Raw genomic sequence first — 13,305 nt, 5'->3', positions numbered from 1 at the left:
TACTGCCACCCCAGTGACCACACCACCAAGCAAAGGGTGATTTGTGAGCAGTCTTCTGGCAGCCTCATCGCTATTGGTTCCCTCTTCCTTCAGCCCTCCCCTCCTCCACCCTCCCAGCTCTCTCTCTCTCTCTGCCTAAAAAGAAAGCACCATTAGAGTTAAGCAGATTCATGCTATTTTCAGTCATTTTCCATGGAAATTTTTTTTTATACCATTAAACCTACTTTCTGCTTCTCATTTCCCTAAAGTTCCCCTACTCCTCTTTCCTGCAATGAGAACACTTAAGAACCTGCCAGTCACACCCTACAGGTAAGCCTGGTGTCACTAGCTGGGGAGAAAACCACAGCAGGCTCCCCTGCGAAGTGGGGCAGGCAGCACATGGCGAGGGGGCTGGAGCAGACTCCCCGGCAGGCACTGGGCTTGGCTTCTCAGCCTGCCTAGTACTTTCTAACAACTGCCTGATGTCAGGGTGCCTGTTTCCGGCTTCGTAGTACAATAGCATCAGTCTTTTTTGTTTCCCCTTTGTGGAGTTAGGGTTCAATCCCTGAAAAAAAAGTTTTATTATTGAAGGACATATTCAGTCCCTGGAATGAAATCTCTCCCAGCCACTACCCAGGGGCACCTGAGGAGCAAGAGGCATATCTTGTAGGGAGTCTATACTTCTCAGAAAAGACTTGGCTCTGAGCAGCGGTGGTTGGGTGACTAGTCAGGATGAGCTAGGAGAAGCCAGGCAAAGCCAGCGTTGCTTCCTTGCCCTCTTCCCTTTCATTTCACAGGTCACATAGAAGCCTCTGTTGTTAAACGGGAGTTAAAGCCAAATGGCTCACCTTACTTACAGCCTAAACTCTAGCCTGCTCTACTTGCCATGTCCCGCCCCCCTACAACCCCCTTTTTTTGGTCTGTCTTGGGGCTTGAACTCAGGGTCTGGGCTCTGTCCCTGAGCTCTTCAGCTCAAGGCTAGCGCTCTACTACTTGAACCACTTCTGGTTTTCTGGTGATTAATCGGAGATAAAAGTCTCACAGACTTTCATGCCTAGACTGGCTTTGAACCATGAGCCTCAAATCTCAGCTAGGATGACAGGTGTGAGCCACCCGTGCCTGGCTGTCTACCCAGTTTTGTTTTGTTTTGCCAGTCCTGGGGCTTGAACTCAGGGACTGAGCATTGTCCTTAGGCTTTCTCAAGGCTAGAGCCACAATACCACTTTCAGCTTTTTTATGTATATGGTACTGAGGAATTGAACCCAGGTCTTCATGCATGCTAAGCAAGCACTTTTACTACTAGGCTAAACTCCCAGCCCTACCTAATATTTAAGGGTACATTATATTTAATAATTTTAGAACTGCTTTTCTCACAGTGACAGAATATTGTCACAACATATAGAACCGCACAGTCGGCTTTTTTTTTTTTTTTCATTTTGTGCCAATACCAAGGTTTTAAACTCAGGGCTTCTCATTCTTGTTTAACCTCAATCCAAGGCTCTAGCACTTAAATCACAACTTCCTGCTTTCTTTTCTTTTTTCTTTTTTTTTGGGGGGGGTCAGTTATGGGGCTTGAACTTAGGGCCTGGATGCTGTCCTGAGCACTTTTTTTTTTTTGCCAGTCCTGGGCTTGAGCTCAGGACCTGAGCACTGTCCTTGGACTTTCTCAAGGCTAGAGCTCTACCACTTGAGCCTCAGCACCGCTTCTGGCTTTTTTCTATGTATGTGGTACTGAGGAATTGAACCCGGGTCTTCATGCATGCTAGGCAAGCACTTTAACCACTAGGCCAAACTCCCAGCCCCTGTCCTGAGCACTTTGTGCTCAAGGCTAGAGCTCTACCACTGAGGCACAGCACCACTTCTAGTTTTCTGGTGGTTAATTGGAGATAAGAGTCTCCTGAACTATCGTGCACAAGCAGCTTTGAACTGTGAGCCTCTCATCTCAGCCTCCTGAATAGCTAGAATTAGATATGAACTACCAGCACTCTACCCCTCAAGATGTTTTTTAGACTCCATTGGGAATCTATTCTCCAGAAATCAGAGCACCTGATCTGGCGCTGCTGCTGGTATTGCAAGGCCCAGCGCAAGCAAAAGAGTAGAATAGTGTAGAACCTCAATCAGGCTTTTATGGGGTTTTTTTAGCCCTGGTCTTGAACTCTGGGCCTGGGTGCTATCCCGGAGCTTCTTTGTGCTCAAACATAGTGTTCAACCAATTGAGCCACGGCAGAGACACTTTTTCTATGATGAAGATATGAGATAAGTCTCATGGATTTTGCTGTCCACATTTGTTTCAAACAGCACTTTTCAGGGCACAGCCTCCTGAGTAGTTAGGATTACAGACAGGAGCTACCAGCGCCCGGCTTCAATCTATTGTTTTTATGAGGGAGGTTGGGAGGGTACTCTCAGTCAAATTCTGAGCACATAGGGACCCAATAAACGTTTTGCTGTACTAGATTGCCACCTCCTGGCCAAAAGTTGCTACCACAGCCAAATAGGAATACCCTTGGTCACACTTCTTCACAACCTTAAATTACATGGGAGGTATGGCTTCCATGGAGATTCCAGAGCTATGTACAGATCATAAGACAGAATCAACAATGCCCTGGGCTAAGTGCTATGGGAGGAGGTTGGCTGCAGGTAGGGAGAAAGGTCTAGATAAGGGATACAATATGAACAGGAGAAATAAGCAGAAGAGGGCAGGGGATAGGTTAAGTGGGCCTCATTACAGTTAGGATTTTGTGCTAAGGGAAAGAGAAATCCAGCACAATCAGATGAAGGTGTTAGTAAGATCATTCTGGTCTTTGTTAGGAGGAAGCAATGGGATAATCTGAGAGGAGGCAGAATCAATTTGAAAATCATTTCTGTGTCAAAGATGAGAGCAGCTGCTGGATTACAGGGTGGCTGTGAAGATGGAGGGAGAAAAATGGTCTGAGAAACATTTAGAAAGTAGGGCTGATTAGGTGTGATAGAAACCAAATCTCAAAGCCAGGTGCCAGTGGCTCACGCCTGTAATCTTAGCTACTCAGGAGGCTGAGATCTGAGGATCTTGGTTCAAAGCCAGCCCAGGCATGAAGGCCTGGGAGACTATTATCTCCAATTGGCCACCAGAAAACTGGAAGTGGAGCTGTGACTCAAGTGATAGAGTGCTAGCCTTGGGCTGAAGAGCTCAGGAACAACACCCAGGCCCCAAATTCAAGCCCCACAACTGACCAAAAAAAAAAAAAAAGGAAAGCAGAAGTGGAGCTGTGATTTAAGTGATAGAGCCTCATGGTTAAGGGAAAAGGTTAATTAAGAATGAGAGAGCTGGGCTGGGAATTTGGCCTAGTGGTAGAGTGCTTGGCTAGCATGCACGTAGACCTGGGTTTGATTCCTCGGTACCACATACATAGAAAATATGCCAGAAGTGGTGCTGTGGCTCAAGAGGAAGAGCTCTAGCCTTGAGAAAACCTAAGGACAAAAGCTCAGGCCCTAAATCCAAGCCCAGGACTGGCAAAAAGAAAAAAAAGAAAAAAAATGAGAGAGTCATATCTCCAGTTAACCAGCAAAAAGCCAGAAATAGACATGTGGCTCAGGTGGTAGAATACCAGTCTTCAGTGAAAAAAGCATAGCACTCTGGGCGAGTTTCAAGCATCAGTACAAGTAGACAAGCACACATACACACACTTATTGCATACACATTAGAAGAAAAAAAAAGCAGAGCAACTATTACGTACCAGGAACTAATCTACCTGTTTGGAAATATAGTATTGTCAGCATGTCAGGGAAAAAAGGAGTGGAGGAGCCCCTGCTTTTTTTGAGGCCTAAATTCTTCTAAGGAAGGATAATGAGGTGGTGGGAAATAAGCAAATAGGTAAGAAAAACATCAGAAGTAGACTATGAACCATCTAGAGAACAAAAAGCATAATAGAATAATGACTCTCAGAAACTGGGTGCTGGTAGCTCATGCCTGTAATTCTGTCTATTCAGGGAGCTGAAATCTAAGGATCACAATTCAAAAGCAGCTTAGAAAAAAAGGTAGTAAGACTCGTAACTTCAGTAAAAAACTTCAAAACAGGACTTAGTGCTATGGCTCAAAGTGGTAGAGTACTGGCCTTGAGCAAAAAAGTTCAGGGACAGCACCCAGTCCCCAAGTTCAAACAAACAAAATAAAACAAAATAAACAGTGACATGTCAAACACCAGTGCTCACACCTGCAATCCTTGCTACACAGGAAGCTAAGATCTGAGATCATAGTTCAAAGCCAGCTTGGGTAAGAAACTCTATGAGACTCTTACTTCCAATTGATCACCAAAAAAAAGAGCTGGAAGTGGAGATGTAACTCAAACCAGAGAGTGCTAGCCTTTAGCACAAAAGCTCCAGGACAATGCTTAGCCCATTTATTCAAGCCCTGGAAGAGCTCAGTTCCTATAGACAGAGCATGCAAGTTAACATGGGTTGAGGCTTCTTTGTCTGTCTGACTGGGCATAGCCTAAGCACACAGCAAGAACTAAATTAAATACCTGGCTCCAAAAGCTTAGTGAAAGCTTGAATTGAACACTACTAGTATTCTAGGTCTCTCCTCCAGAGAGACCTAGAGTCTTCAAAGAGCCTGCCCTTAGCTGTCACTTCTAGATCCAAGTCCCCAAGTAATTCCTTCTGTGCCCCAAACCCTTGTCATGAGCCCATCTCATCATCAAGACAGAAGTGGGCACTCAATCTCCATATGCCAAAGAGGATTATTAGAACCAACAGTCACAGCCAACAAAAACCAAACATCATAGGAGGTGGGAAATGTATCACTTTTATTTCTTTGGGGTATGTTTTTCCAATTTTACGCTTAGAAAATGCAAACTCAGTCTCTTCATGCCCATTTTGTGCCTCTCAAAGCTCAGACTTTACCTCCCCAGCAAATGCAACAAGCCTTTCTCTACTCCCCTTCCATATTCTTGGCAGGGACCAGGCCTGAACCTGTGATCCTGTGTGTATCAACAATCTCCCTTAGAAGCCATCAATATTCTTTCTAGACTCTGCTCCTCATGCTGAGCCTGGCACCAAAAAAAATGTTCCTCTGGAAAATATCTGAGTAGAGGGTACCACTCCCCAAAGTAACTGAAGGCGTATTCTCCCCAGAATGGGACAGATGGCCATGCTAGAATATTCTTCTTCCCAGGAAAAGCAGAAAGCAGCCTTACCTAGCCATCTTTCACTATCTCCCACCCAAACATACAGCTGCCAACACTGGTGAGGGAGCCCAGCCAATCCACTTGAATCAAAACAAAGCAACTAAAAAACAACTATAAAAACAGAACCAAGTCAGGTAGTGGCTCACGCCTATAATCCTAGCTACTCAGGAGGCCGAGACCTGAGAATCTCAGTTCAAAGCCAGTCCAGGCACTAAAGTCCATGAGACTCTTATCTCCAATTAACCACCAGAAAATGGGAAGTGGCACTGTGGCTCAAGGGGTAAGGGGTAGTCTTGAGCTCAACAGCTCAGAGACAGTGCCCAGACCCAGAGTTCAAGCCCACAACCAAACGCACACATACACACACATATACACATATACACATACACACACACACACCACCAACAACAACAACCAGCTAGAAATCAAAGACAACAGAGCAGGTGACTGACTTTCTGGCTCTTTTCTGTCCTAGAGCCAGGAAATAACACAAATATACCCTCAAAGTCCCTGTAGCCAAAGGGCTCAGTGGCCAAGCCAGGAAACGAGTCAAGTCCCTGACCCTTCCCAAATTAGTTTCCTCTTCCTTTCAGCCCCCTCAGTTCCTCCACCATCACCCATCCACAAGGGTGAGGCCTTCATAAAGAGCCCGCTTCCACATGTAGTAGGTGGAGCGGGCAGTGAGGGGGAAGAGGGCACTGAACTCCTTGTAGGAGGGGAAGCTCTTGGACTGGAAACGTTTCTGCAGGAACAGCTTAGCCTGGGCCTTGAATGTCGTGGTGGGGACGTCCACCACCAGCAACTGGCTATCCTTGACACCCACTGCTGCCACCACAGGTTGGCTAGACAAGGACTTGCTATGGGGCTCCACCCAGGCCATGGCCCCCTCTCCATGGCTTTCCTCTGGATCCTTCTCTAAGGATGCCCCGACTGTCGGGCTTCCTCCAGGCAGGGTCTTCACAGCTGTCACATCCCTGACAGCCTCTTGCCCCCCAGTGCCCACACATGGAGCTGGCACATGGGGTTTGGACAGGCCTCTGGGCCAGCCCCGGGCAAGACTCCTCCAGACCCAAAAGGTAGAGGGTGACAGATGAGGGTAACGGAGACGGAAGCGACAGAAGGGCAGATACCCACTCAGCACCTGCTTGCGGGCGGCCACCCGCAGGCGTTTCTGCCAACGCGAAAGGGCCCTCCAGGGGGACAAGAGCTGTCGGGGAGCTGGGGGCCCCTTACTTATGGCCTTTTCCACCCGTTCTGCCCCCTCGCCCTTCCAAGGGGGAAGAGTCTCTTCCCGCACAGACACTGGTTGGGGAGCCGAAGGGACTTCAACAAGCGGGGCTGGCTTGAAACCGGGGTTCTTCCGGAGGGCCTTCCGCCGCCAATTGTAGTAGGTGGACCTGGAGATGCCAGGGAACCTGCTTTTGAAGCAGCGGTAGGGCACCATTGTGTTCAGGGCAATGCAGCGCTCCAGGTAGGACTTGGCTTGCTGCATTAAGACCATTCCTAGGCCGGACCCCGTGAGTGGGGAGCAGCCTGGCCTCTTGGCAGCTTTTTCCCCTGGCACCTTCTCCATGGTGGGCACCTTCTCCGTGGCTGTCCCCTCCCTCGGGGCAGGGTCTGGGGCAGGCTCGGCAGTGGAGCCCAGCAGCTCGTGTTTCCAGGTATCGTAGGTCGAGCGGGAGACTTCTGGGAAGATCTGGAGGAACTGCTGCAGAGGCACGAGGCCCCCGCCGCGATGGAAACTGTCCTGTAGGAAGTGCTTGGCAGAAAAGCCGGTGGCCACCTTCTGCCGGTGCTCCTGCGACTGCCGGCGCCAGCGGTAGAAGGTGCTCTTGGTGACATGGTGATGCTCCTCCAGGTGAGAGTAGCTGAGGCCAGGCTGACAGGTGAGCAGTTCCAGGGTCTTGGCTGGTGGTGGCAGTGGGGTCAGGGGTGGGAGCCCCGGAGCAGGGTGGGGAGCCCCGTCTACCTCCACCTCCTCCAGTCCCACTACGGGGACAAAGTACTGATGGCGGAAGAGGTGGTTGGTGAGGGGCTGGCCAGCCCACATGATGTGCAGCGTGGCTGGCATGTGGCCACAGCGGCGTGGTCGGATGACCCGGTTAAAATAAGGTCGGATTTTGAGGTTGCGCATCGGGTAGATAGAGTAGACATTGCGTTGAAGGACAGAGGCCAGGGCGTACAAGTGCCACACGTTAGAGAAACTGCCAGGGAAGCAGGTGGCCTTGACGTCTGCATCAAAGATGGCCTCCAGGGTGGCAGAAGACAAGCTGGTCATCTCGGGTGACTCCTCCGAGCACAGGGAGTAGCGCACGGCCTGTAGCATCACTTTGGAGTCAATCATGCCCTGCAGGTAATACTGCCTGTGGACCAGCATCTCCACCACCGTGCGCGCCCGCAGCTCCAGGCTGAAGCCCGTGTCTCCCCACACGAGCATGCTGGCTGCCTCAAACAGCATGCTGCCCCCACCCTTGCACATCAGGGGCAGCATGTTCCGGGGGGCATCTTGTGGGTACAGGCTCAGAGCCACAGAGTCTACCTCCAGCAGATGGAGCCCCGGGCCATCCTTCCGGCCACTGGGAAGGGTGAAGGAAGACAAGACTTGTTTGGCCTCCAGTGCAGCAGTCACAAGACCCTCCAGGCCCTGGGAGTCCACTGCTTCCTGCAGCTCCTGTAGCACCTGCTGTATCAGCTCATCTCGAGAAGTCATCCTGAAAGGGAAAAGTGCAGAGGTCAGAATAAAGTATCCACTTCACACACTCACACACACACACCAACGGTGCCTCGTCTACTCCTACACTTTCTCCATTGCAAGTAATAGCTAGCTAACTGCTTCCTTGGGTTTGTTTAGGTGTTCAAGGTTGTTAAGAAGAGGATGGCTTCATCTCTGGAACTTGGCTTTGAATCTTGGTTCTGATGTTAGCTTGGCCACCTTAGACAAGCAACTTTTGCTCCACTTCCTTTAATGTAAAATGAGAATGATCATAAATAACCTATCTTAGAGAGGTCATTATAGGCATAAGAGAAATAATGAAAGTAACAGATAAAAGATACAGGGCCGGGAGTTTGGCCTAGTGGTAGAGTGCTTGCCTAGCATGCACAAAGACCAGGATTCAATTCCTTGGTACCATATACATAGAAAAAAAGCTGGAAGTGGTGCTGTGGCTCAAGTAGTAAAGCTCTAGCCTTGAGAAATGTCCAAGGACAGTGCTCAGGCCCTGAATTCAAGCCTCACAACTGGCAAAAAAAAAGATACATAGACATAGATAGACACACACACACTTATTTACTGAACCTAGTTGGACAAGGGTGGTTCATGCCTGTAATCCTAGCTATTCAGGGAAAGCTGACATCTGAGGATCACAGTTCAAAGCCAGCCCAGAAAGGAAAATCCATGAGACTCTTATCTTTACTTAACCAGCAAAAAGCCAGAAGTGAGCTATGGTCCAAGTGGTAGAGTACCAGACTTGAACAAAAAAGCTAAGGGACAGTGCCAAGACCCTAAGTTCAAGCCCCAGGACCAGACTCTCTCCACTCCCCTCCTCTGACCCCCCCCACCCCCCCTCCCCCCGCATACAACAACAACAACAAAATGTTCTTAACACTGGATGCAGTGGTTCATTTCTATAATCCCAGCTACAAGGAGAGCAGATGGATCACAGTGGGAGGCCAGCCTAAGGAAGGGGGTAAAAGGTTATGGCGACCTGGTCCCAGCTCCAGCTACTTGGGAGACTGTATATAAGGGCATTGTGGTCTGGGGATAGCCCCACACAATCACTCAAGAAAAATTAGAAAGCATACAAACGGCCAGGGGTTGAGGCTCAAGTTGGCAGTTTTCTGCATAACAAATCTCATAAGCAAAGGAGGGGGGAGGAGGGAGAAGCACAGGGAAAGGGTAAGAGGGGAGAGAGAGAAAAAGTTTTAGAACAGTGAAGATTATCCATTAAGTAAGTGTCTTCTCAGTATCGGGAGAGCACTCAAGAGCCACTGGCTGCATACTGAGCAGGATGAATGTCTCAGTTGGACCATTGTTTGCATGTGTGATGAATTAGCTGCTTTTAGCATTGGAATTCTGTCTTCACTTTAGCAAAAGTGAATGAAGTGAGGCTGTCACTCCAAGGAAGATAACTATTTGCTGCCCATGAAAACTTTGGAAGTTTCACTTAAAATTAGGAATTGGAAAATTTAGGTACATTTACATGCAGACATTCGGGAAGCTAAAGTGGAAAGGTTGCTTAAAGCTCAAGAGTTCACAACGTAGGAACAGTTAGACCCCATCTCAAAAATAAGTTTTCAGAAAATGTTAATTCCATTACAGTAAGCTTGCTAGCTCCCCAGTGGTGACAGATTCCTGGTAAGACCGATGATATATTAATGAACATGGTGCCTCAACATTTCCATCGATTCACTGGCTGTATCACTCAATGAGCTGAGCTTCTCAAATAACAGGTGACAGTATCTGGCTATTCACATTGTAAAAAAAATCCATTCGTAGTTTAAAAGTGTGAGCACCAGGGACTCACACTTGTAATCCTAGTTCCTCAGAAGGCTGAGATTTGAGAATCATGGTTTGAACCCAGTTCAAACAGGAAAGTCTATCAGATTCTTATCTCTAATTAATCACCCAAAAAGCACCAGCCTGGAGCAATAAAAGCCAACAGACAATGCCCCAGGCCTGTGTTCAAGCCCCAGTACCTGCACAAAAGAAAAAGTTGGGTATACATGCTTGTACTCCCAGCACTAGGGAGGCAGAAGAAGATTAAGTTCAAGGTCAACCTGGGGCTACACACAGAGATCATATCTTAGCAAGCATCAAAACAGAAGACAGGGCGGGGAGTTTGGCCTAGTGGTGGAGTGCTTGCTTAGCATGCACGAAGACCCGGGTTCAATTCCTCGGTACCACATACATAGAAAAAAGCCGAAAGTGGTGCTGAGGCTCAAGTGGAAGAGCTCTAGCCTTGAGAAAGTCCAAGGACAGTGCTCAGGCCCTGAGCTCAAGCCCAGGACTGGCAAAAAAAAAAACAGAAGACAACCTACAAGCTTGTCTGTTCTGTGAAATTAGGTATTTACAGAATTGGGGAAAATAAAAAAAATTCTTATATTTTTTTCATTGTTTTTGTTTCATTCTGTTTTGTTCTGTTTTTTTAAGGCAATGATTGTTACTGTTTTATTTCACTTTTGCAATGCTCAGGGCAAAACTCAAGGTTTCAAGCATGTAAGCCATTGCTCCTTAGTTTCTCCATATAATTTTTTTTTCTTTTCCTTGTGCTGATCCTAGGTTTTGAACTCAGGACCTGAGTACTCTTCCTGAGCTTGTGCTCAAGGCTAGCAATCTACAACTTGAGCCACTTCCAGTTTTCTCTGAGTAGTTTATTGAAGATAAGCGTCTCATAGACTTCCCAGTCTGGGCTGGCTTTGAACCATGATCCTCAAATCTTAGCCTCCTGACTAGCTAGGATACAAACCTGAACCACCACTATGGCTCCGTTTAAAATTTGACTGCAATTTACAGTGATAGAAACAAAAGATAGTTATAAACAAAAGGTTGCTCACATCTTAAAAGTGATCCTTAGTAGTACAATAGGTAAATTAATAAAAGCTCACAAGGGTCCTGAGACCAGAAACAAAAGCTATATCTATCCCCAGGGTAGACATTGCTACCCAACATGTAAGCTTCTAAACCAGACAGCAGGAATTTAAGGTGGCTATTACCTTTATCCCCTATTTACAAAATGATAGGGAAACTAAGAGAATTCTAGACAGCCTACTTTGTCCAAGGTCCTGTGAGCCAACAGGATGCCCCGTAGCTGAAATCACATGCTCCTTAGGATCTGTAATTTGTATTCCCCTGTTTAAATTTCCATCCAGGGTAGGGTACAGTGCCTCCCTTTACTTCAGCCAATTAGTGACTGGCCACATTTAGAAGATCAGCTAATCATCCTAATTTCAGTGTCCAGATTCTCTTTATGGACAGTTTCAAATTAGAAATGAGACGCTGTGCAAATGTACACAACTGTAAAATCAAGATTCAGGAAAAGCATTTTAAAACACTGAAGGAACACCTGCCAGGATTTTACTTGATAATAAAGCTTTTTAAGCATTGATAATCTCGATCCCCTTTGGGTAAAATTTCCCAGCAGTAGACTTCGTGGAGATGTACACTTTATTATGTATTAAGGATGTTTGATTCCTACCAAATTTCTTTTGTATAATAGTACTTAATATAGATTGCAGCCTTTCTGCCGTTTTTATTTTTTCCCCTGAGACAGTCTGAGTACAGAAGGCTGACTTTGAGCTCTCCTCTGGCTTCAGCCTCCAGTGCTGGGATTAGTCAAATATACTACCACGCCCAACTGGATTTGGGTTTTTAATCTCTTCATCATTTGTGTATTTTATAGTTACACAGTAAACACTTGAGCCCTGACAAACTAAACACACACTAAAGAGCTTTTACCTTCTGGTAGACAATCATCCTATCAAGAGAGGATGGCAGGGTTTTTTGTTGTTGCCTTTTTGTTTTGTTTTGTATTTTTAGTTGATGTCACTTAAGTGCCCGTTATTTAGCTGCATATAAATGAGTGCTCTGCCAGATACTTTGCAAACAAAATTAGTCACCGTTTACTGACTGCTCCATATATGCATTCACGTTAAGATAACTAAAATCTCAAGGGAAAAAAAGACCAGTTAAATGGTCAAGGTAATTCTCCAGCTTCACTCTGTGAGCCTGTTTCCTGAGACTAACTTTCTGTTGCATGATAACAAGTTTCCATGGGTTTTCGTAGGTGTAAACCTTTGGATTTCAGGCTTTTCATGGTAATATTGTGCACACGTTCCCTCCATATGAGCCCCAAGTCCATCCCACCTGCCCACTAAGCATCGCCTTTCCCAGTCCACACCTGGCGAGAGGGAAGGGACATTAAGCAGCTTTCTCAGGAAAACCTAACTAGCACAAAGTTACAAAACCCAGAAGTGGAGGGAAGAAAATGGAGACAAAAACATGAAAAGGGGTATCAATCTGTGAGAAGTAATGCAACTACAATCTGATGAATATAACTGTAACCCCTCTATACATTACAATTTAAAAAAATTAAAAAAAAAAAAAAAAAGGCCTCAGCAGTTTGGCTCCAAGATTCTTCTTTTCGTTTTGGATAACTTTTTTTTTTTCCAGAGCTGAAGACCAAACTCAGGGCCTTGCACTTTCCAGGCAAGTACACTTCCACTGAACAAAATCCCCAACCCACAGTCTTTTTATTTATTTTTTTCCCCAATTCTGGGGCTTGGACTCAGGACCTGAGCACTGTCCTTGGGCCTTCCTCAAGGCTAACAATCTACCACTTGAGCCACAGCACCACTTCCAGCTTTTCTATGTATGTGGTACCAAGAATCAAATCTGGGTCTTCATGCACACTAGGCAAGCACTCTACAACTAGGCCATACTTCCACCCACCCCGACATTCTTCTTACCCAAACTTCTCTAAATGATTCATTTGAAAAGATACAGGCATCCTGGAGCTTTGAGATGAGCCTAGCTTCTTAATGGTTTTTTTTGTCAGTCCTGGGCCTTGAACTCAAGGACTGAGCACTGTCCTTGGGTTTTCTCAAGGATAGAACTCTACCACTTGAGCCACAGCACCACTTCTGTTTTCTATGTATGTGGTACCGAGGAATCGAACCCGGGTCTTCGTGCATGCTAGGCAAGCACTCTACTACCAGGCCAAACTCTCAGCCCTGAACCTAGTTACTTTATAAAGAAATTGAGATCCAGAATGGAAAAAAGTTGACTTGCCTGAATTCATGCAGCAGTGTCCATAAACTTCCAACACATACATCCAAATATACCACACTTCTCTCACAAACTCCACCCCGCCCCACCCAACATGCTGGCCGGTGTCTGACGTACCTGACACCACCCTCTTCCATTCCTTCCTCCTTTCCGAAGAGGCAGGGGAGTTATAAGGATCCCACTTCTGGCATCCTCAAAAGCTTGCAAAGTGGCCTAGAAAGGTGGCTCAAAGTAAACAGCACTTGGCCTTTGAGACCCTGAGTCAAACCCCACCTAAGGGGAAACAAATGCTTGCTAAGAATGGAACCGGATGGTACATACCTGTAATCCCAGCACTCAGAGACTGAGGTAAAAAGACCTTGGGTCAGGCCGGGGACACAC

General features: G+C 46.7%; 1 protein-coding gene across 1 annotated transcript; it reads right to left on the bottom strand.

The window, feature by feature from the left end:
- Positions 1-5,754: 5,754 nt before the first annotated feature.
- Vrtn (vertebrae development associated) lies at positions 5,755-7,851 on the bottom strand. Its single transcript, XM_090345389.1, has one exon. The coding sequence runs from the start codon at positions 7,849-7,851 to the stop codon at positions 5,755-5,757; it is 2,097 nt and encodes a 698-aa protein (XP_090201515.1).
- Between the last annotated feature and the right edge of the window lie 5,454 nt (positions 7,852-13,305).

The sequence above is a fragment of the Megascapheus bottae genome, chromosome 14 (assembly GCF_031878675.1).
Source record: "Megascapheus bottae isolate mThoBot1 chromosome 14, mThoBot2.hap1, whole genome shotgun sequence".
NCBI lineage: Eukaryota > Metazoa > Chordata > Mammalia > Rodentia > Geomyidae > Megascapheus > Megascapheus bottae.
Note: the sequence above shows the minus strand (reverse complement) of the source record. Positions and strands in the feature narration are given on the sequence as shown.